General features: G+C 36.0%; 1 protein-coding gene across 3 annotated transcripts in view; it reads left to right on the top strand.

The window, feature by feature from the left end:
• STXBP6 (syntaxin binding protein 6) overlaps window positions 1-25294 on the top strand; it is a 91122-nt gene that overhangs the window by 43624 nt on the left and 22204 nt on the right. The window contains exon 2 of one of the 3 annotated variants that reach the window (XM_039705527.1): window positions 7648-7748. The exons of the other annotated variants lie outside the window; for them this stretch is intronic. Within the exon in view, the coding sequence (XP_039561461.1) occupies window positions 7679-7748 (70 nt within the window). The 5' untranslated portion in view covers window positions 7648-7678. The remainder of the gene's footprint in view (window positions 1-7647; window positions 7749-25294) is intronic. 3 annotated transcript variants of the gene reach the window in all.

Genomic DNA, 25294 nt, shown 5'->3' on the forward strand with positions numbered 1-25294 from the left:
GGGGAACGGAAAATGGGTTGAAGAGATGCTTTGAAATTTTTTAGGAACTGGGAAAAGGGAGGGTTTTGACAGTGGCATTAGGAAGAGTTTAAACTCATAAACCACTGTATGTATAGACTGATAAAGCAATTCATATTTTATTCATTGGTACTCCTAAATTTATTTGTTTTAAAATTAAAAAATATATTTTCCTTTTGTCTCCTAACCACCTGGAGATAAAAAAAGTAAGCATATTTGCATTTGGATTTTGTGTTGTACATTGGAAGTGTTGTGAATCTCATAATCATTTAGGTTGGAAAAGATCTCTAAGGTCACTGAGTCCAACTTTGACCAGTCATCTCCTTGCCAGCAAATTGTAGCACTAAGTACCATGTCCATTCCTTTTTTTCCCCACCTCCAGGGATATGCTGTGTGATCTGTTTGTATCATTTTTAACTAAAAGTGAGGTTTGTTTGTGTTCCAGCTAGAACCTGATGTATCCTAATAAAATATTTTTGTGCTTAGGTTCAAAAAGCTTTTGTACTGGCCAGGGAGAAGGGTGAGGAGGGGAAGAGCAGGACAGGAAGAATCAACTACACCAGCTGGTTGAACCACATACTTCTCTTGCCTCTAATGATGTGTTGGAGCATGATGTTGCCATTTTGCAAGTTGGGGCTTTCAGTTTGTACTGAGATACTGTGAGGACTAAAGTATGTCATGGTTGTGAGGGTTTGTGATCCGTGTGATGAGAAACAACTTTTCATTAAAGGCTCTTTAAATATGATAAAGGCTCTTTTAAATATGATAAAAAATGTTTCCTTTTTAATGATTTTTCAGTCCTTAAGTTACACTAATCAGAGAATGGTAGAGCAGCCTGGGTTGAAAGGGGCCTTAAAATAATCTTCTGGTCCAGTCTTTATTTGTTCAATAATATACTAATAAAAATAGTGTGTAGTGAGGCACTGGTGTTGTTCAGACTGTCTGCTGGAATTATCCAGAGCAGCAGCCTAAACAAGCAAAAATAATGTCAAGAATAGTTTAAACCATTCATTTAGGTAGGTAGCACAGTCTCAAAGACTTGAATGACCAGAGGTGTACTACTGCTTTGGACTGAAAATTTAATGATCTGTAGAAAATATTGTAAAAATTACATGTATCTGTGACTATCTACTACTCTGCTTTTTCTATTGTGTTTATCCATAACCTGTGGTTTTTCACTGTTTCAGCTCAGTCACTTCTTTAAAGAATTTCATATTATGGTTCTCATGTCTGCTTAATGTGGACTTATTCAAACAGTATTTCTTTTTTTCCATTTGTTTTTTCTCGCTTTAAAAAACACTTGCATAATTTAGGGCAATCAGCTTGGTTTCATGATGTCTTTCCCCTTTTTGCATACCTGTAATGCCTTTAGAAGATGGGAAAAATATTTGAAATTCCCTCTTTCTGTGAGTAGCTACTATTCTAAAACAAATCAGTTGTGGACAGCTTCTTTTAGTCTTCTGATTTGTGGAAGTTTTACTTTGGCAAGGTTTCCGTTTGTTACATCCGCTTCTAAAATATGCCATTTTCTTTATGATTAATTAATTACATTATTTAGCCATGGCTATTGCTTCTTGGAGAAGTTTCAGTCACTAAACATAGTTGTTTCACTTCAAGTTAATTCTTGTTTTAATTTTGCGCACTTCCTTCCTGAATGTGAATATTCACTAGTAACAAGCCATTGTCCACTTGGCGCTAGTTCTGCTTAACTCAATCACCAGCTGTCCAGCTCTGTGCAAGAATCTATCCTTTCTTGAAACAAAACATAACAGTAATCCTCCTCTGCTTATGCCAACTTCTTCTGCTCTTAACACACACTAGTAATGTTGCTGATTGTTAACCTCATGTGATTGTTCCACCCCCTTTTTTCTTCCTGCTTTTTTTAAAGAATTCGTTTTCTTGCTTTTCCATCTTGCATTCAAACTCTTAATTTTCAAAACCTCATTTGCTCTTTTGGACCATATTTTTGTTTTTCTTTGTTTTTCCTTTCATTTCTAGAATCCTGCTGCAGCTGTAAACCCAGACTTCCGCTATGCCATTTCCGTGAAAATTTGATATGCTATCACTTGGCTTCATTCCAGGTTCAGGAGGAATCACTTGGAGTGCATAATTCCTATTTCTTATTTTCCCTGAACACTTTGTCTGCACTTCAGTTGGATGTTTGATGTTTCTGGCAGGCTTTGTGAACTCCATGCTTTATGAGTGATTGTCTAATGGGAGATTGATTTGTGTAATATTTGATTAAAGCAGTCCTAGGAGTTGCTTGTTGGCTCTGTGCAGGAAGCTTCTGCACATAACAGAAGGGCAGAGAAACTGTTCCTAAAAAATGATTGGATTTTTTTTGGCCATAGAGCTGGGTTTTAAAACTATTTGAAAAAAGTAAGAAGCTCACAGAATAGTGAAGAAATAATGATTACTAGAGCAGCCTTGTAGACCTGTATTTTTGTCTGTTAATGAGTGTCCATTAGGACACATTTGTAGGAATGGAGTACTGGAAAAACTGTGTTGCATTATTTTAAATGTTTGACGTTCAGCTGTAAATTCCTGTGATTATGCTCTGGCTTCCTTTCCACCTGTTCCAATGTATTACTCCTTCCCTCTAGGAAAGCTTTTTGTCTTTATTGTTCATGCTTCAGTCTCTTTCATCCATTAATCTCAATGAAAAGAAAATTTACAGCCTCTTCAGCTTTTTTTGTCCTCCACAAATACTGTCACATATAACAAATAGTCTATTACATTGTCCATGTTTTGAGGCTTAAGTAAACATGGAAGAGAGGGGTACAAATTGAATTCAACACATACACCTTCATATGTTTTAAAATTATCTTTAGACCTAGTTCCTCTATTTGTTACAAGTTTTCCTCACAGTATTTCTTGCAAAAGAATACAGATAAAAAATCACTAATAGGGTGACTTCAATTTTTCTCAAAAAATAGTTTGTCTCTAATAGTGTGACAGGTTAATAACATAGTTTGTCAAACATCTGCATGTATGTAGAGAATAGAAGAAATGAAAATTCTGTCAGCTTTAAAGTGCTGCCTAAGCAGACAGTTTAATTTAAATCATAACAGGAATGCATCAGTTTGAGGGCTGATATTAAAATTGTTTTCGTAACTATAGAAATGTTTTTTAAAGTATGGGATTTGTTTCATTTTGAATATATTACAAATAGCTCAAGAACTGGATGGAATTGATATTCAGAAAATTCTGAAAACTTAATATAGGCTAATGCAACTTTGTCAAGCTATTTCGTGACTATGTACTTTATCTGTCAAAGCAATCTGACTCAGAGTACACATAGAATTTCCTAGAATAGGAGTAACTTGACTGACATGTCCTTTATTTTAAGATGTTATTTTTACTGAATAAGTAGTTTCATAATCTAGTTATCAATATTCTTGAAACAAAGGCAGTTACCGCCAAGTTGCTAAGTGACTTTAAGTTTTCATAAGGGGTAATTAGTACTGTAAAGAAAAGGGGTAGACTACTCACTTTTGGTGTTTCCAGTATAAATCTAAGAACTCTTGTCTAACTTTTCAGGTTAATTCTTTGACACTGGTGTGGCTGTGATTTGTACAGAATTTAGTTTTATCTTATTGGATAGTGAGTACCAAAAGACATGTTACAAGATCCCTCAAATCATAATGTAGTTGATTGTAGGATTGCCTTTCCACAAGGTGTGGTACTTCCTTACTACCCTAAGTGTTGGCTAGTACTTAGTTTCATTTTTTAAAGCAAGTGGAAGCAGGATCTTTGAGAGGTACAGATGTCTGGAAGTGTCAGGACTAGCTGATGTCATATGTGCAAGGTGTGCTCAGTACAACGTGCAGCCTGCATCTTAAGGTGCAGCTGTGTAACTCCTCTGCTCATACCTGTTCTCTGGCCACATCTTTTTAAGCACAGAATCATCAGCCACAGGTGAATGAGGCTCAGAACATCTGAGGGTTCTGAACACATGTTCCTAGGGCACATGTTGATAGATTTGGTATTTTAGCTTTTGGTAGTCATTGTCTTGAAACAGAATCTGGATTAAGGGACTAACCAGCATAAATTAGAAAGAAGATTATTCACTGAATAATATGCCACAAAGAATTATTCACTGGAAATTATGATGGCTGCAGAACATCCAAAATGTAATTTAACAAGGCGCCAAGATATTATTTCTGGGTATTTCAAATGCCATGAGGATCTGCAGGAGTTTCTTCACCAGTATAATACTAGATGAAAAGAGTGAACCGTAGAAGTAGTAGTAATAATAAATGCGGTTGCATTCCTTTCAGTGTAGACAGTAATGAACTGAAAAAGCAAACTGAGACCTATAAAAAGAAGGTTTATGTACTAAACTGATGTTTATCAATAGATGCAAACCATGTGTTAAGGTTTAGAATTTGGAAGGGGTCATATATTTGAGTGGGAAAAGATGTTTCTTATGGACATCTCTAAAGAATTGGATGTACTTTCAAAGGAAATGCAAAGTGATGTCATGTGTTAGCCCTTTTCACATGTGCACCTTTGGGATTGTTTTGTTGCTCTGAAGTGCAGAGAATGTTTCAAAATTACTTTGTTGTCTTCCCCATCTTTTGGGTTGTCCCAGTAAATTAGTGATGTACAATTGATTACACTTGTGTAATCCATAAAACCTCAGTCTATGGATTAGCATTGTCATAATGCAGTAATAAATTTTAATGGTTTTCTGCTTATGCATTGCTGGGGTTTTTTTTAACTCTGCAGGGTCATTCATATGATAATCAGTCTTGGCTGTATCTTGTTTGTATTACATATTTTATAGGATCTCTGTGGGTAGCATTTGTGTAACCTTTGTGTAACAGCAGCTGCTGCTTCTGTTATTGAATCCTTTTCATTATGTATTCATTACAGAAGGATAAATAAAAATAGATTTAATAACAATAGCAAGAGAAATCTACTGCAGTCAGGAATATACAGATGCAATTTGTATAGTCTTGTTCTTCATTTTGTGTTCAGTTCTAAAGTTCATAATCATTAATACAGCAAGAATTTACTATGAATTTGCTGTATAGTTTCTTCAATTAAATTTAATGCTGGCCTTCACAGGGTCACAGAATGAGTTAGTAAAGTCTGGAATTCCTATTAAAGCTAACTGATTAGTATACTATATTGGTAAAGGAAATCCCTGAAAGAGATATTAATCTGAGAGCAATAGTAGTATGTACAGTATGAGATTCTGATTTGAAAATAATCTGTCAAAAAAATCTCATTCTCTTTAATACTGAGGATATCAGAATTTCTTGCTTGCTCAGGGAAGAGTTACTCCTCCTGCAAAACACTGCCTGTAATACTGTACATTTTATAACTTCTCAAGATACAACCCCTTCTAAGACTTGTTCAACACATAGGAGTTGGTCTGAATTGTGTATGTGGAAGGGTAAAGAATTACAGGAACTTGAAGTAGATGTTGAGATGGCTGATTTTTCTCAAACAGCTACAAGCAGGGATGGGGAATAACTCAGCCAAGTATCAGTATGTTTCTACTCTGGGGACTTGAACTAGCTAATGTTATTCCAGGCCATGGGCTTTTGAATCCATGTTTACTTGCTTCATTGAGAGAAGTACATGCAACTCTGATAGCTCTTTATCTTTCTCAGTGAAGTATTACTTGAGTGAGATTTTTGTGGTATTGAGGAGGACTCCAAGCATTCTTAAACAGAATTTGTGTGTTTATACATGAAATTTCTAGACAAATAGGTATGAAAGAGCACATGCTGGTGTTTCTCAAGATCCTGATAAGTGGCTCAAACCCCTAGTCTCACCCCTGGTGCAACAAATTGTGTCGGGAAACCTGCAAATCATAAATGTCTGGATCTTATGTGTAGGCAAGACTTCAAGGTGGAAAAGGGGAAGGATGTATCTGAGGCTGAACGCAGGGTGGGTCTGTTGCTTATATTTGTTTTATTTTCAGCTTTCTGGTAATTGACTTCGTTTATGAAGAAAATCCCGAAATAATAGCCTTGTTTGATATTGTTAAAATACTTGATCTGCAATACATCAATTATTAGATACTTAAGTAGAATTTTTTTTAAGTATACATGTATATTGTGTCTTAGATTTGGTTATCCTGAGAAGTTGTAGATGCCCCATCCCTGGAAGGGTTCAAGACCAGGTTGGATGAGACTTCAGGTAACCTGATCTAGCCTGCCCATAGCAGAGGGAGATGGAACTAGATGATCTTTATGATCTCTTACAATCCAAACCGTTCTAAAATTTGGTGAACTAAGTGTGAATGTATTTGTGTTTTAATTTGATTTTCCAGATTTTTATCTTCTTACCCTGATCTGTAATTAAATGCATCTGGTGGATCCCGTTCAGGCATATGTGAAACACAGTATCTTAAGCAGCTTTATAAAGCCATGTGTTCACATTCCTGTCTGAACATCAACATCTCTAGCAATAATCCAGGGAACCTGATTTAGCATTAATATAGGTACATTGGGTGAATTTAGTAATATATCCAGTGGTGCTTATTATGCTGGTAGTTGTAAGGTTTTAATTATTAATTCCATGCTGTCTTTCTTTTGTACCTCTTGCAACGAAGTCTAATTGGCAGTGCTGCCATGGGAGAGTGTACTTAGTGCTCTATTGTCAATGGTTTTGTTAGGGAGAGAAGTGCCTGGCTAATCTAGCAGTAAAAGACAGGTTAGATGTAAAACATGAACAAAATTTGCATACTATTTTTTTAATGGTATCACACTGTGCTACATTGTTTGGTGAGTTGGAAAGTGGATAGGGTCCTAAGGCAAGAAGAGTTTTTCTGCAGCTGCATTTATAAAAATGAAGGAATTGAGTTGCTTGATGATAGCTTCATATTTAACTCTTTGCGGAAAGATATTGACCCCTTCTTTTAATCTTGTGTGTTAAATTGTCATAATTTCCGATAAAGTTATTAGGTACTTATTTAAATTAATTAAATGTCAGAAGATAGAGTTGAAGTCATGTGTAGTATCTTGAAAAGTATTATAGGAAACACAGGTCAAGAAACTGTTTTAAATTAGTATGGTCTGCTTTCTTTATGAAAGTGACTTAATGTGGTATAACTTCTGACAACTTCATAGCTTCTCACTCAGGCTGCTAAGTATTGGTTGGTTCTACTTTTTCTCTCTTGAAATAGTTTTATCAAGTGTTAAATCAACAAGTAGATGACAGCTTGAACCAGAACTTAGAAAACATTAGATTAAAAAAAGTCTGTCCACCAAATTAATGCTTAACTGATATTTAGTCAGCTCTTATCTTACCTAGTGGGAACTGACATAGTCCAAGACATGAAAGACAAGGATTTAGCTCAATAATGTACTGGGGGATGTGGCAAAATAAAAAGATTTGCAGGGGGAAAAAAAAAACAAACCACCAATAAAAAAACCCAAGGAAAAAAAAGCAGAACAAGAAATACAAGTCTGAAAGGAATGTGCAAAGCAAGTCCTTCAGCATAACTCTTTACTTTTATCTCTTTGGTGGCTCTTTAGAGAATTGCCATTCTCTCCCTCTCCAATGGCACTGCAGTTTGTGCAGTCGTATTAGTGATCCAGGTCAGGAACTGATTCAACTGAAAAATATTTTTCTTTTCCTGTGTTCTTTTTCATCCTGCTCACTCTGCAGTCTGGTTCCGCCTGTGACTGAAAGCCATGGCATGGGACAGAGTAAAAGCCAAGGCAATGGGAGGAGGCACCTGACAGCAGTACCTGATTTATGCCATGGAGGTACCAAACTTCTGACCATGATCTCTGCTGCCTCTGCACTGTCGCTTTTGTTTGATAGTACAAGTCCTGGACAGATTGATTCCATGCATTTGTCCAAAGCTGTATTTGAATTTATGGAGACCAAATGCTGTCTTCATAAACAAGTTATGCATTTATTAAAAGTAAAAAAAAATAAAAATAATTATGTGTTAATAATCAAAACAAGAACAAAGTGAAATTCACAAGGTTGATTTACTATGCAAGGGCTTTCCTAAGCAGCAACTAGTGGTGTTACCGTACTGCTTGCTTCAAATGTGCTTTCCCCACCTTATACTAAATAATAATTTCCATAGGCTCTCCTTGATGAATCACTTATATATACACTAGGATATGCACTTAGAGGAACTGAGTGACATAACAGCCCATTACATATATGAATATGTTCTGCTGCTTGTGAATGTTCTCAGCAACAGAATTAACAGCTCATAACCCAAATAAGTGTTCTGCCTCAGTCACCTAAGCCTCACAGGTGGCTAGCCCATTGTAAAGAGGATATCTGACATCAAACATTTATTTCTACCAGATATATGTGAAATATATTATTTATTTCCTCAAACTATCTTTATTTGTCAGTTAATGAAGACTTACTAAGTATCAACATTTTTGATAGTCTCAAATAGTCATTTTTATATGCATCGCAATTAATAAACATGTCATGTGTTGCAAAAATAGATGTATAATATATTCTTATCTTTCTAAGGGGAAATGTTGATTCTGATTGGTAGCGTCAGGTGAGTTGGGGAGAACATATGCAATTATTTTTCTTGTCATATTCTAATCCCTGTGAGTATCTTATGGTGGGATATCAGTAAAGGACTGCTTCACTCTAAAGCAGAACTATTGCATCAGGTAGCACCCTTTTTCATAGGAGTGCAATACTAATGGGTGTGTTCCCATGGTGGGCAAATGCATGGCTGACCTTTCTGCAAGGTCTTTTTAAAATTAAATGAATAACTTACTTCTGGATAGTTTGACCAATACAGAAGTGTGGAAATGTTTCTGCCCCTTTTTTAGATCCCTTCCTAAATGCCTGGTATGTAGGGGTGTTGTGGCTGTGAAACAGCACTTGGCTGATTATGCACTTCAGCTCTCCTTAAGATAAATCGATGTGGTTTAATTATTTGCTTTAAAGTAATCTGATCCTGGGTATACTCTTATATTTCTGCTAGTCATATTCAGTACCTGTTAATCAGGGAATGTTCCAGCATAACTTAGCACATAAAATGCAGCTGAAGCAGATGTCCCTTTAAAATATAATTGAAATCTAGTTATCGTCCAGTAATCCTTGAGCATTTGTAAGCTATTGAGATGCTTCTTTTAAAAGTCTGTTCATCATTATTGTATTTCTTGTGCATCTTGCTGCTGAGTTGTACTAGGTAGAGCAAGACATTAAGATGGAAACCTTTAAATGGGATAAGGCTGCTCTGCTCCCTTCTCCTGTAATTTTAGTCCTTGTATCCTCTTAGTCCAAATGCCTTTGCTTTCTTTCCATGATGTAGTTTCTATAGCTATATTCTGGATCACATTCAACTTCTTGTGTTGGCAGTCTTTGCAATTATATCACATTCAGTAAATCTCTGAAAAGGCTAAATTGACTTCTAAAGAGCCTTTTGAAGGCCTCATTACCATGATTTTTTGTCCTGACATGCTAATAGGGACACACCCCTGCACTTTTAGCAGTACCAAATTATTAAGTACTTGAATACCTGTCCCTATAGCATCTAAATTTTCTAGGGTAGTGCTCATTTCTTTTAGTATCAAATAGAATATTCTGTATAGCTATGATAGTCAGTCTGTGGGAAACCAAGAACTGGGATGCAGATGTGTTTGCTTAAGAACTGTTAAACCAGCTGATGCTGCAATGTACTGCTTGTACATCGATGTCTCCAACAGACAAAGCCTTTTTTAGATTCATAGGTAATCTTGTGGATTTAAGATTTTAGTTTCTGTAAGAGAAAACCATTTCAGTTTTCTCAAGCTTGGGAGGACAGGTTCAGTGAGCATCTCTTGCTGATGCTATGGGAGATTTTGCAGCAAGCGTTATGAAGTTGCAGTAGTGAGGCAAAACAAATGATGGGTACTAATTACTGTGTCCCAGTGGTTCTCAGGTATTCTCATGTGCCATTTATTTTTTCATGAACAGAGACTTAAGTTTTGAAAGACAAGTTGTTGCTTCTTGAAAAGCCAGTGACAGAAAAAGTGCCAAGTAAGGAAGAACTCAAGTAGGAATGGTGTAATGATTGCAATATGTAATTTAAACTAAATTTGAGTTCTCAAATGATCATGTGAAAAGATGGAATGGGGAATTAAACCCCTAAAGCGAGGGGTCCTATTCTTGACCTTTTATTTATGTATTTTGGAGTGAAGCACAACTTTGGTTTTAGTAGAGCATCTTACCTAGCAGCAGAATACTGTTCTGAGTGAGTGTAAGCTGAAATGGCTTGTATTAGCAACGGGACACTTAACTGGGAATAACTACCAGATGGAAAAGGTAGTGGAAATTAATATTTGCAAAACAACATAATTTCTCATTAGGAGAATTACCCTGTAGGCTGGGCTGTGGTGGTTTTTAATCCCTTCCCCCACCCCCCTTTTTAAGGTGTTATGTCTAACTGCTACTATTAATGTATACTTAGATATGTCAGCTATTGAATACTGACATATCTAAGTATATGTCAGTATATTGAATACAAGTTGAATACAAGTTTTTAAAACTTGTGTTTCTAGGAAATTTCTCTTAAATTTTGCTCCGGAGCAACTTACATGATATGATAGCTTTATTGCTACAGTCTTGGGATTTGGAAATATCCAGCTGATTTTCCCACCTTCACTGGGAGACAGGGTCAGACCTGCAGAAATTATTATAGCTGTTGACAATATGCTCACATTGTAAATTCTTCAAAGCTGTGAAAGCAAGTCTTTAAAGTGTGAAGCACACCCTGTGTGTTTTTTTTAAAGTACACAGATTTTTGCAGTTTTGCTTCAAGCATTTTTTACATTTCAGTTCTGTCTGCAGCTTATAACTAATCTGAAATTTATTTCTTCAGTAAGATTCTAGTATGCAAATGAAAGAAAAATAAAGGTTTGTTTGTCTTTGCAGGGACTAATTTGTGATTTTTATTGCTCCTATGGAAAAATAGTAAATGCTTTCCCCCTCTTTAATAGAAATTCTTCAGCAACCATTCTGCTTAATTTTTTCTTAGTTTCTAAGGAATTCAATAAATATTCTTGAGTTTTCTAGAAGGAAAAGGTCTGTAAGTACTCTGTATTTTCTTGGTGGGTAGAGGACAGAGAAACAAGTTATAAAGACACCACATTTGGCTTGCTTTGAATTACGTCTGTCTCCTTAAGGTGTGTGCTTATCTGAAAGAAACATAACATTAAAGTGATTCATTTTTTAGTGCTTATTTGTACAAAAAATTTGATTCCTAGCATTGAGAGAGCCAACCACAAAATATACATCTTAATAATAAAACATGTCTTGATGCAATGCAGTGAGTTCTTCCAGGCTGAACAAATCGAAGCAGTTATTTATTACTGAAGCACGACACAGTTTGGCACTGCATGGACGAAATTGTCCTCTATTTATACAATCAAAAAAATATTAGCTTCAGGCCGTGTGTGTAAGACAGTGGTCTGGAGCTGTTTTCTCCTGAAATGTTGAGCAGAGACATGAAGCTCTGATCCAGTTCTCTCTTGATGTCTGGACGTAGCTGGCTGGGAAATGGTGCAGAAGAGAACCATTAGGAGAAAATAGATTGTGACAAAGCTCCTTGTCTGTTCTCCTTTTATCTTGACTTAAGAAGATTGTCATACCGTTGTCACAGTGCTCTGATAGGAAAGTGTTACAGTTCTGAACTGTGCAGACAGTAGTGGTGTGTAATACAAATGTGTGGCTCTAAGCATTGAGAAGCAGTGATAAATGGGCTGCAGTCCTGGACCTCCCAGCCCCACTTCTTGAAACTGTGTAGAGCTGAGCCCAATAAAGTAAATAACCTTTGATTTGAAATGAGACTTTCACTTGCTCATACCAGTATGCTTTAGACTTACAGTGTTCTTTTCACTGCTCAGCATTTTGCTTTAGCCACACTGAGTCTGCCGTTGTCACATTTTATATTTCTTTATTTTTAGTATTGGATAATATATTTTGTTGAAATAATAAGTGATTCCTTTTAAAATTTATTATAGCACTGTCTTTACAAAACTTTTTATTCATTTATTTGGTTTAGTATTTCTGGTTTTACTTGTAAACTTGAACTTTTTAAGTGGAATTTTATGGATTTGTTGCTGTGGTACCAATAACTCCTTGTTCATAAAAGATTCAGCAGTATAGCTGGCTTCCAGGCTAGAATAGTCACTCTTGAATATATAAAATTGTCTCTAAATGAGAAAAAGGTATTGCACAGGAATATTGGTTAAAAGGGTTTTTTCCTTATGTAGATGGGAGTGGTCTTAATAGAGTTGCACTGAGAAAAGCCTCTGATTGTGGCTCTGCAGTCTAAGTAAGTTCATTAACCATGGCAAGGGGAGGAGAAGAGCATGGGGCAAAATAAACACAGATAGTTAACATGTTAAATTCTCTGTATTCAGAAATAATGTAAAAGGATGTTATAGTTAGAATATAGAAGATGATGTGTTTCAAGAGAAGATAAACATTTTTCTTAATTTTTGGCATAACTTCAAAAATATGTATCCTGGGTAAAAATGCAAAAAAATCAAACTCATCTAAATCAATATGGTTGGGGTAAGGGGCAGAGGAGAGCAGTCTAAAACCTGTTTACTAGAAATAGCCATTCTTTGGCTTTTCCATAAGTCATTAGTCTCTGAACTAAGTCCTGGTTCAACTCTTAAAGTGGCATTTAGGCATTAAAAACTAGAAGTAGATTGCTTGTAGTGCTTACATTTATTTACTAACTGTCCTGTTACACTGTTCTCCAGGACTTATTTTTTATAAATTCAAGGGTTCTTAATAAATCTTAAACAACATCCACTGCTAATGGAACTGCTAATGACGCTGAAGTTACTTCTCTTCTTGCTTTGGTTGAACTTTGTTGTTCTTTTACTTCTTTAATCCATAAAATATCCAATCCTAAATCGTCAGTATAGACAGTCATGAAAAGATTGGTATTGATTGCATCAGTTGATGAGTGGGTATAAAGGCCATGTGTGTAAACTAGGAGTGGACTGGGACTTACACCTCTTGACAGCCTGTTAACCAGCTGGAGAGGTTGCATAATATATTGTAGTCTGTGGAGAAGGACTTAATGTCTTCTGTCTTCAGTAAATGCTAAAGTTCTCAGTAAAATAGGGTATCTTAAGTCAGTTGCTTTTAATATATTGTTAGTGATACACCAGAAGCTTGCAATTTCACAGTATTTAAAGTTTTTGAAATCTGAGTCAACAAGGTCATATTTTTTCTGTGGAATTATAAAAGTGTTATTCACTAAAATGAATACTTTTGAGGGATCAATTTTTTAATGTAAATCTCTGGACAAAGTTGATGAAGCTTAACCTAATTGACAAAACCTGCAACTTTAAAGGAAAATTATTTTCTTCAGGAAGTTTTGACCTTTTTTTCTTGGTCAGATTTCATCATATGGTTTTTGAATTTGAAGTTTAAAAAGTAGCTATATGTGCCATTGATCTATAAGTATACCTTTCTCTTTCTTAATGCTTTTAAACTCAGAAGTCAATACATGTAAATTACATTCTGAATGTTATGACTTCAGTTCTTAGTTGATTGTTTGATCACGTGGCAAACGTAATTTCAAAGGACATTAGGCAGTAAACTTTTTCTTACATTGACTTAACATCTGTATAATTAATTGATTTACCAGGGAATTACTAATCTGCAGTGAAAATACATAGCATTACTAATAGGAGGTGAAGAAAGTAGTGTCAATTTACTTTATGATGATGTCATTGGAAAGGCTTTCATTAGACTACTGGAAATATATAAAAATGTGGGGCAATAAATAATATACATTAGTACACTTGCAAATACTGCTCTATTCTAGAGATGGACAACAAAAAGGCATAGAATGCAGTAAAATTTTAAAGTATCTTCTAAAATATATCCTTAATTCAGGTAGAATAAGCAGAATAGTTCATGGAGTATCTTTGAAGAAGTGCTTTGATGTAACTTCTGATCTGTGTTCAGAGTTTACTTTGTAAATTGCCATAGCTAAGTATGAGTGCATGTGTTGCAGTGATATTGATTTGCTTTGTGAAGGTATTACTTAGGACACAGTCTCATGTTTTTGTCTGCAGCTGTTAATAATTTCAGTAATGCAACTGTATTTTCATTTAAATTTGTATAATAAAATTTTATATTGGACTCTTTTATTTTGGAAAGGCCAGTTATTGTCTTTTGAGGTGAACATAGCTAGCTGTTGGTCTCAGTAGCTGCGACTATAAAGATTTTATATGTTCAAGACTTTTGGCAAGCTTAGGAAGAATTTTATTTCACAAAGGGTAAAGGCTTAAGGAAACTGAAAAACCTATGGAGGTATTATTGCTACTACTGTAGCTCAATTTAAAGCCATTCTGTTCCTGTCTTTAACAGCATTTTAGTGTAGTTCCAAGCCCTTGAAAAACACATTGATACATTTAAACTAAGCAATTTACAGTCAAAATGACAGATTTTCTTTTTTGCTTCACCATTTGTCTGGCTTTTCCAATGAGTATGGATTACTCTAAAACGTTAATTACAGGACAGCCTTCATGGACTAGGCAGCAGACAAGACAACAGTCATGATGATTCTTGCCTGTAACCGTGCAGTGGGAAGAAGCTATTAGCAGCAAATTTACAAGCTATGAGGCATAGAATAGTAGATTATATTAATACTGTGTATTAGCGGACAGAAAAATCAAGCAAATGCTCTACTACACATAAAACTTCAGAAGAGACAGAGGGCCTTTTCATTCAGGATGGGAATTTTCTGTATTAGAGGTAAACGAAGCACAGAATTTAAAAAAAAAACTTTGCAGAAGTCATAACCAACTGACAAAAAACCCTTTTTACAAAGACAACTGCAAATACAAAAATGCATGAAAGTTGCATAGTAATAAATTTCACACAAGAAAAATAGTAACTGTTTTGTATATGTTGAAAATCCAGTTGTTAGTCCTGGTGTTTGGAGATTCTTGTGTTTCTTTATATGTTTAATTTTGAATGGAGGGAAGCAAAAAAATTTATAATCTGATAGAAATATTGTGGCTTTCTTCTTTTACTTTATTCCCCTACCTTAAAGTGCTTGCAGTTTTTACAGAGTGGTCGGCACAGTAAAAATGACTGACATAAATGTTAAGAATACAGATTTTGATCAGAAGTAAATGCTGACAGCAAGAGGGCAGTTAAGTTGAATAACAGAGTTATTTCTGAGTAGTGTGTCATTTCTGTGTATTTTTAGAGTTCATTCGAGCCCTCACTATAAGCTTATGGAAAAATTACTTAAATTGAAAATTGCAAATCAAATTTAATTTGCAAATCTGCTCAGTGCTAGGCCCTTTAACACTATGTTTGCCATTACAGAATTGGTCTGATTTTAAGTGTTAGACCCTGAGCTTTCAATAATTAAGTAATGCTAAAATAAAATATTGGTGAGGGTACAAATTATGTGTTACATAAAACTGATACTAAAAGACAGAATTTCTATCTGTAGCTCTTTACATTAATTTTCTACATTACAGCAGTAAATTGATGCTTGTAAAGGAATTTATGAATACCTGAGTAGATCTGATATTACTCACTTAGATGGGAATGGAGCCATGTAGCAGTGTAGCACAGCTTTCACTGTCCTTGTAGGCAGATGGGGTAATTTGTATGGGAGAGGTGGAGTATGAGGTGAGAGGAAGAGCTGAGAGGAGCAGGGGACTCGGAGGTGTGGGTTCGGTGTCATAACGGGATGGCTGCTGGTGGCATGGTGGGTGTGGAAGCTGATCCTGGAGCCAGTCCTGGTTCATTTCCTTTTCCATGACTAGGATAACATGATGTGCTGTGTCCCTCAGGTTTGCAGGTGATACCAAATTGGAGGGGAGCGAGGTAGGACTTTCAATAACATGACTCTAGGTGTGGGAATGGGGCAACAGAAAGGGACTTCCGATGTTTGGCCAAGACAAGCATGAAATCCTGCACCTGGGCTGGAATAATCCACTGCCTGGGGTGGAGGGCTGCCTGTCAAGTCTGGAGAGGGGAGAAAAAAAATCACCATGAGAAAGTGAAGTCCTTAATTTGGTTTACTATCTTTTGCAATTAAGTAACCTCACTGAATGATGATGTTTGTGCCACTTTGAGCAAGGGTTTGACTAGGTGACCTTGAGATGTCAGATTCACTTTTGAGATCCTAAATTGTATAAATGAGCAGGCAGCTATGAAGGAACTCTGGCATGTTTTGACAAAGTAATTTCAGTCTGTCATGAAATCAGGAATGTTTTGGTAATCTGAGTGCTGTGTACAGGCTTCATAGAGTTTCATGATGGAATTGGTACAAACAGCATAAACCTTTCTGCAGAAAGAGCAAAGTATTAGATTTAGATTAAATCTCTGTCAACAAGCTGGATGTTTTCTAAGACTGTCACATACCAGTGGACATTTTTTTCCTGAAGATTGAGTTTGAATATCTCTGTTAGTCCTGAATTGACTTTTCTTTGAATGACAAGTACAATAAATAAAAACTAGGATGCTGGTAAATGCAAGACATCTGGTGAGAGATGAAAGGCTCTATTTAAAAAAAAACAAAAAAACAAAACAACAACAACAACAAAAAAAAAACTAACTAGGTTTTATACTTGCTCCTTAAAAGTAAAGCCAAAAGTATCTCTGCTCAATCATAAATTAGTCATTTATCTTTTCCAGAATTTAGCAGTGTACTATGGCAACATTGGAACAATATTATGCTGTGAAAGAAATTGTGTTTGATTTTAATTTTCCAGTGTAATTTCCCTTGTGAGAAAATCCCACAGTCTAGTCTTATTTATTAAAGTTGGTATTTGAATCTTTGCTTTTCAGTGGTGGATGTTACATGTTAGTTCTGGAGCTGTTGGACGGACATGGTTTTATTTGGTGTGTTTCTGTATCCTGATGTAGAATGGGTGGACCTGATGTGTTCTGCTTTAGGTTAAGTGTGGCAAAAGATAAATGAAAGTGAACACAAATTACCCATTTTCTCAAGGTTTAGGCAACAAGTGAGCTGAGCTTTCTCAACAGGTTACACAGGTTATGGTAGATACAAGAAGTAGCCTCATTTTGGGTCTTCCATTTTAAACAAATCAGAATAATTATTTTCATCTGGTCTGGTTTCAACATTCTAGTCTCTGGCTGGAAGAAATCCAATGCCTTTTCCATTTCAAGTGTGTTTCCAGAGATTCTTGTGAAACACGTAGCATGGTATATGTGATCCCCTCTGTTACCTGCAATGCCCTGCAAAGGACTGAAAAAAGTTGGTCATGAGATGATAAAATGTCATGAGACAAAAAAGCTGCAATGTCAGATTTCATTTTCCAGGTTGTACATGTCTTTCAATCTCTTTGTGTTTAGAGTTCATAAATTCAAATGCATAGTTTTAGAAAACCTGTTGATATTTTTTGTGTGTTTTTTTCACATTTTACTGTCCTGCCAGGTACTAAGTTTGCCTTATTATATGCTGGTCTGCACTCCATTTCTACTTTAGGAAAGCTGAAAATCCTTAAGGGTTAAGTACAGTAATGAGCAGTTCATCCACTGTAAAATACACCCCTCTTTTTGCATTTTGCATGAATGTATAATGACAATGGCAGGAACAAACCTTCAAGATGTTACAGTGTTTCTTGTAGTATCAGTTTTGTGTTCAGACTGTTGGAAATTTTTCAGCATTTCTTCATACCCAGACTGTGTTCTTATGGCCTTTTTTTTTTTTTTTTTACCCCTTCCCTCTTTAAAATGATTCTACTGTATGTCTCCTAGTTAAGAGAATTATCTATCCTCCTGATGCTAATATGGTTTAGGGCTTTTTGCACTATTGTAACAGTGTATTTTTTCTCTCCTGATATATGGAGGAACTTTTTTTTTACATTCGACTGCAGCACTACTAATGTTCTCTGTAGAACCACCCACCAAGACAGCAGGCAGGCAGCTCCATCCATTATAGATCTTGTGCCACATTCAGAGTGTGGCTGGAAGCTAAGGGGGCATGTCTGGTGTCTCAAGTTCAAAATCTGAGTGTCCTAGATAGTGAAACTACTTTAAATATTTGAGATTATAGATCTCTCTGATCCAGACTTTTTAAGTGTTTCATGCCTGTTCTTTGGGCATATTTTTTCTCCTTTCACAGTCTTTCAAACTGTTGCATTTATCTGCTTCAGAATATCTTTAGTCTTAACCTTTTGAGTGTAGGAGAAATCCGGATCTGAGGAGAAACTCTTCTTTTTTTCCTTCCACCTGTTTTTAATTTGGCTATAAATATAAATGTATTACTAATACACAAAATCTGCAAAGGAGAATAATTGGATTTTCCCCTCTCAAGGGCTGTTATTAGTGTACCGTGTCTAGGAACACTATGGATATTGCTTTAAAAAAAGTATACTTCCTTCAGTGTAAGTTTCCTTTACCTTATCCTTTGTGTATTGTCAACTAATTTATACTTTCACTGGCTGTTTTCTGGTAGGAAATTGGTCCAATACAGTCAGGCAAAACACATACTTACAAATAATTCATACTTATCCACTTGGACAGATAAAATCCTATTATTCAGATACTTCAAAACAAAAAAAAAATTTCAAGCAGTAGTGCTTTTAACAGTCATGGGTTTATTTCTGGCTTCATGGCATTTTTTTGTTTCAGATTGGGTTTTTTGACAATTGTTACTTGATAGAGCAAAATTGGAATGTACATCTGTAGTAGTAGCTTCTATTGTTGGCATTTACAGATGATGGACAAAATTAGTTCAGTCCACATAGACTTGGTGAATACCACTTCAGTATTGACCTGGAGCCCAAAATAACACTTTAAAATGTTTCCAAACTGAAATTTATTTTCTGTTTTGGCTTTATATCACATTTCAGCTGTACCTCTAGGTAACTCCCCACAGATACATTTCTGGGATGATTGGTTTGGGGATGTGTGTATGTGTGTGTTTCAGTTGGTTTGTAGCTTTAAGTGGTTGAAGTCTGACAGACTTTTTTAGTTGCTTATATTGAGATTTAGATGTTTTCATACCACATGTGCATGTGAAGGGCTCTCTAGAATTCTCTTGGACAATCTGATTTACAAGTGTATGGAATAATTTGCCTGCTGCTGTTCTGACTGAGGCCATTGCATAGCAAAAGCTGGGGATTTTGTCTTGAATGACTATTACAGTCCTTTCTTACATCTGCTCATGGAAAGTTTTTTGTTTTTTTTTTTTAAGTAACAGTCTCATCTGCTGTATTTAAGGTCATTGATTCGGTGCAAAATCAAGAAAAAGTTTTCTAAGTAACTTTAAAAGCTGCTGTAAGCCCTCTACCCTGTTAAAACAGGATTCTCTTAGAATGTAGAATCTTAAAAGTTGTTGACCAGTTTGTTTGTTTCAGAACCTGAAGTCTCTCAAGTTATCTGAGCAAGCTTAGAAATGGAGCGCTGTTTGTGAAATACCATGGTCCTTGTATGAGTTACTGAGTAACAAATCCAGGCTTTAATTTTCCAGAGCCTCTTCCTGCTTCTCAGGACACTTGCTGTGAAGTTCAAACATTGTTTTCAGGCTGGTGAGGTAATTCCTAGCCTTCTCTCTGCTAAGGATGCACATCTGTTAACTTGCACGGGAATAATGCCAAATTCCACTTAAGTTGACAAGTACTTTTGTGGTATTGATTTTTATTGGTTTCTCACAGTTTCAGGTGCTGAAGTGACAAGAATGTGATAAAAGGACAACCCACACATGTATTCACTGTGGTCTGTGTCTTGACCCTTGATTTCTAAGCTAAATTGAAGTGAGATTTTCTGCAGTGTGCATACATGCTTACAGGGTGATTTTAAAGTATTCTTGCTGTTCAGCAAATCTGTGTAGAATGCTGCCTTCCTTAAAGGAAAGGAGAGCCAAGAAGATTGAAAGTGTAAGTGATCTAGACAAATAGAGTGAACTGAAATTCTCAATCACCAAATATGTCCAATTAAGAGACAAGGCTCTATCATGCCAGGACAAGGTGAGGTACTAATATAAAATGCTCTAGGTCAGGATCAGCCAGAGCTCTATTCTGATTGAGAGGTCCCTGATGAAACTTTTGGTGTCTGTGTTGTGAAAAATTCATCATTCTTCACTGGGACCTGGCTGGAATATCTATTATCTTCTCTACAGTGGCCCTGCTTTGGTAGATTGCCTGATCACCATGCTGTCCTCTCAACTAGCTTTTAACTAAAAACATACATACAATAAATCTGCTTTTTGACTAGAAATATCTTGGGTCCTCAAATGCAGCTGACTGTGCGCAGGAAAAAGGAGGTGGGAAAAGTTTGAAAGTTGGCTGCTTTGCAATATAAAGTAGTAAAAAGCGATTCAAACAAAACCTGGAAGTTCAGTCATCATTCTGGAAGTGAATATGTGTTTAATAAGATTCCTTTGCAGATATTTGCAGTTAAGCAGAAGCTTTCTCTCTGGTGACAAAATGAAGTCTGCCATTCTTGCCACTGTTACCTACATTTGTTTATATAACTGCCACTATGAAAAGCAGTTGCGTTTATATAGGTAACTTAAGATATATTGCTGTAGTATTTGAAGAATAATTTAAGCAAGTTATTAATTTAAAACTGAAAAATTTCTATATTTGTAGCTTTAAAATTTTGATAGAAATGCAGGCTGAGTCTTCTGCAATGGATATGGATGATGGGGGTTCAGGTGTTTGAATAGTTATAAAATCTGTGTTTGAGGACAAGTATTTATATGGTTTTGTGAATAATAAGTATTTCTAGGGGGGGAAACCAAAGGCAAGGAATTCTGCCTCTAAGCAGCAGTTTTTTATTAATACAATCATGTTGGAAGACTCTCATTTCAGGCTTATAGACTTCATGGTGTCATACGCGTGAACAAAAAAAGTGGTTTTCTATTGCAACTCAAAGGAATCGTTTATTTTTTTTTTCCCATTTAAAGTCACCCAAACATTTTTTTTGTCTAGTCCTTTATCTTGGGAAGATACAGCACCTATCTTAACCTGAATTTCCAGGTTAACCAAATTTTTTAGTACTTGATTTTTCTTTTACTAGTCAACAGATAAGGATAACTTGCATGTATAAAGAAAATTTATTAGTTACATAAAACTTTATTTCAAACAATGTATGAATATACGTTAATTAAGAGAGAGGCATTTCTTACATTTTTATCCTGAAGCATAAGGCTGGCAACTTGTTATGGGCAGTGATGCAATAGAGCTGATTTAAGCAGACAGATGATGCCTATTGTTATCTGAACTCCTGGGAAGGGCTGTGGGATAACCAGTATGTATTTAGGCTTAGGAGTAGTTTGCCTCTTTTGTATCTGAAAGCTTCTCTTTGTTCCGGTTTGATGTCAAAACATTATGCTGTGCCTAAACAAACAGAAGGAATTCGTGTTTGGCTACACTGCTGCATATTTAGGGCCATTTACATCCTCATGTCCTATTTGGCAAGTGGAGAAGGTGGGACTGTGCTGCTTGTCGCTGCTTTCAGCTCCTTAGATCCCAGATGGTGAGAAAGCAGCACTGTCAAATGAAGGAAAGAGGAAATATGGGCAAAAACAGGAGATGCCATTCTGAGAAGTCAGGCCTCACCTTATGAACATTTTGACACCTGGCAAGACTTGACCAGCAAGCAGGAATTTAAACCTGCCCCAGTTTTAGCTGGTTTTGTTTATCTTCAGTGAGGCTAGCTCTCTTTTGCTGCAAACATATCCTTTCTTTTCTCTGTACCTAAAAAAAAAATTAATCCTGGAAGTGGCAACATAAGTCTAAATTCATTTTGCCACAGTCTTCTCAGAGCACCCCTTTGTTTATATGTGGATCATTGAGTCTAAGAAGTGTGGCAGTGTGCAAGAGGTAATCCCACTGGACAATCGCAGTGGGAAGCCTCAAAGTTCTACAACTAATTCAGACTGCACATTAAATCAATATTAGTTGAAACTGTTCTGAGAAAACATGAAACACTACGAGTTTTGGTGCTCAAACTCAGAGCTGGAATTGATAGGTAGCAAAGCTCACAATTGTCATGTAAAGCAGACTGGAAGCAGCTTTCCTAAAATTCACATGGTATACTAAGACAGTTTCATGTATATCTGGATCTTACTTTTCATGACCTAAATAAGTCAAGAATGCACCTGTTTGCTCCATCTTAATTGTCACCTTAATTTTTCTTACTGTTGGAAAGTTATTGTAGGAAAATCTGGAAGTTGCTTGCCAGGTCCATACTTTGGTGACTATGTGACCTTGAACAGCAGTAGCTTGAATTACCTTGTAGCCTTGCAGAACAGAGTAATACAAACTTCTACTGTCGTAAGGATTAAGGGGATGTGTGAGTGTCCTTTCTCCTGCCTAGTCTTCATTTCCTTGCTTTGGGAAGAAAATAGGGAGGGTAAGATCCAATAAATATTTTTCCCATACTTCTGGGGCATTTTTACAAGTTACTTGCATTTTGTCCTCTGAGACAACATTGCAGATTGAGTAGCAACTGGACAAAGATACAAAAAAGTCACCAACCTCACAATGTCTTCCATCATAAATTGCAGTAGCTGATTTCTCACACATTTTCCTACTTCACTGGTAACTGTATGTTGCTTAAAAAGAAGAAACTTTTTTCCATCTATGACATGTAGAAATGCCCTATGAACCTACCATTTATTCATGGGTTCCAAATAAATGTATTTTGTCCACACTGTTATAGCTTGTTATTTTGAAGGCATAGTGTTACAGTTTTTAAAAAAGGCAAAGCAAACCAAAAACCCACTTAAAATTGAAGCATAACTTAAATATTGGCTTTTATTAAGATAGATGATTATGTAAGATCTTAGCAAAAATGCCTAAATTATTTGTCAGAGAGGGCATGTGTCTAGGTATATGTAATTGCTTCCACATTTTTTCATTTTTTTTCAGAAAATACTTTTTACGTGTTTGCAAGATTACTCCCACTCAGTGGCTGGTGAAGTGCTCTAGTTTTTTAAGCAATATAATGAGCATCTAGTGAGGATGTTTTCCCTGGCTGCCAAAGGGTTTCTCAGAGTTACAGTGGCTGCCATATTACTGTCAAGCTGTCATGGGCTTTTAAAGCATGTTTGGTGGGTTCGTGAGTAGCTGGTTTTTTGAATGCTGTAGAAATGCTAGCTGTTTCCTAAAATACTAAGACTTGAAAGGTGAAATGCAACTAGATCTGTTTGGCTGTGCACAGTAATCATGAGTGAGATGTAAAGGAGGAGCTGCTGTTTTCCCAAGAGGATCGCATCATTTAGCTTAAGACTGAATTTCTGCCTAAGGTGATGACATACCCAAGGTCCTTGCACGTTCCTCCACAGAGGAGTAGCCCTCTTGGCCTTTCCCAGAGTTATGTGGTGGATGATACAGAAACAATCATCTAATCAAGATGCTTTTATAGTTTATCATTAATAGGCATTTTTGGGAGGTGATGAAGTTTGGAAATGTAATGTGAATCTTTCACTGGGGTACAGAGTACTAATGGCTCCAAATGAAGACAAAGCTGCTGTTTATTGATTATTAAAAGTGCTATATAGAGAAGTTTGGGGAAGTAGATTTTGCATATGTCAAACGAACCAGTTTCTGGAGATGCTGAGATTAGACATTTAGTGTTTAAATATCATCTGTAAAATTTTATATCCTCACCTTGAAAGATTAATGCCCCCTGTTTTCAGGAGCGCTTGAATGCATGTCATGTATAAGCCTCAAGAACAATAGGAAGTTTGCTGTATTAAAGTTTAAGGCTATGCATTTCATGACTGGTTATCCATGAGACTCTTGAGGGAGAAAACCGTCAAGTGCTTCCTGGTGTCAAACTCTGTTTTGCAGAGCTGCTAGTGTTAATTATATGTGTGACTTACATATAGTATGCACAATTTTTTAATACATAGCTCATTTAGCAGTAGATCATTGCCCATTTTTCATGGAAAGAGAATAATCCACAGGCCATAAAATTTGAGCCACTGTTAAATAGCCTTCAATTAGTATTGACTTGTGGAAGATATGTGAAATTTGGTCTAGTAGAATGCTGTAAAGTGTTTAAATACATACAAAGAGTAAATTTAGGGAGAATAGATGCATAAGCCTGTACAGTTTGTGAGTTTGTTTCGTACTCACTACTGTGTAGGTTTGAAGTAGAAACAGAACCTGTATATACCCTGTAGGTATAGATAGGTTTCCTGACACCCCTGCATTATTGGGATTGTTATATTTGGATGCGTGGGCCATGGAGCAAGCGATGAGTCTTTAATACTAATCTCACTTCTTAGTAATAGCAGTCTTTGCATTTCAGTAGTTGTTCTAGTCTAATTTTGCTGCTGCCTTTCTGATACTACATTGATCATCTGTGTTCTGTACCATTTGATGTAAGATTCTCAACCACCTACTTCAGCATGCACCAGTTTGGCTTGCAGTGCTTCCACTGCCAGTGAGATTTCTGGCAATTTGTTTGCTACATTCTTGTCAATAGGCTGATCAATGTACTGAGTCCAGCTGTGCTTTCTATTCCAAGGTAGCTTCTTAAAAACAATTATCTCGCTTGTGGAATGCTAGTATCTCTTTTATTTTTTCTTTATCCCTACTAAAATTTCCTTGGAATGAATTTTCTGTTTATCAAGTTTAGTTCTCATAAGTGTGTTTGGACTTTGACAGACGCACTCAGAACTGAAAACATCGGAGACACTGAAAAGAGCTTTTCATATTAATCTGCTTTTGCTAATGTATTCCAAAGTACATTTAACAAAAAGACACTGATCTGTGTGTTTTAAAAATTTCATCCTAAGAATCAATATTAGCTTTTTAACTTCATGGAATGATAAGGTATTATAGCAGTATTTACTTAATGTTTAACTGTGTCTCTGGGTGCAGAAGTGCATGCAGCATGCCTTTTCAGAGTGGGAAGCCTGTTACTTTTCTTGGTTGTCTGGGCAAATGGGGTGCACAAAAATAAGCAATCTTTCTGTTTAAGTCTTGATTATTTTAGAAGCTCTCTTTGACTGCCAGCATCTAAAAGCAGAGAAAAGCAACTTTTCCAATAATACTCTTATTTGGTGAACCATATGGGTAAAATTATTTTTGGAAAGAGTTTAGGTAGGAAAAAACATAGATGACACACCAGCTTTAGTAGATTATGCAATACAATGATTATACGAATTATTTCTTCACAGAAAGTTGAAATGTGTTTGGGAGTGACCTAACATACAGCAACAGATAAGTGACATGTAAATAAAATATACATTTGACTACAGAAAGTGTCTAAAGCTGCTTATAGAACTTCAATGGAGTTACACTGATTAAAAGACTATTTGTTTAGAAAAAACATCTAATGCAGGAAGTCAATTTTCCTG

Source organism: Passer montanus, unplaced genomic scaffold (genome assembly GCF_014805655.1).
Source record: "Passer montanus isolate IOZ18808 unplaced genomic scaffold, ASM1480565v1 scaffold18, whole genome shotgun sequence".
Classification (NCBI taxonomy): domain Eukaryota; kingdom Metazoa; phylum Chordata; class Aves; order Passeriformes; family Passeridae; genus Passer; species Passer montanus.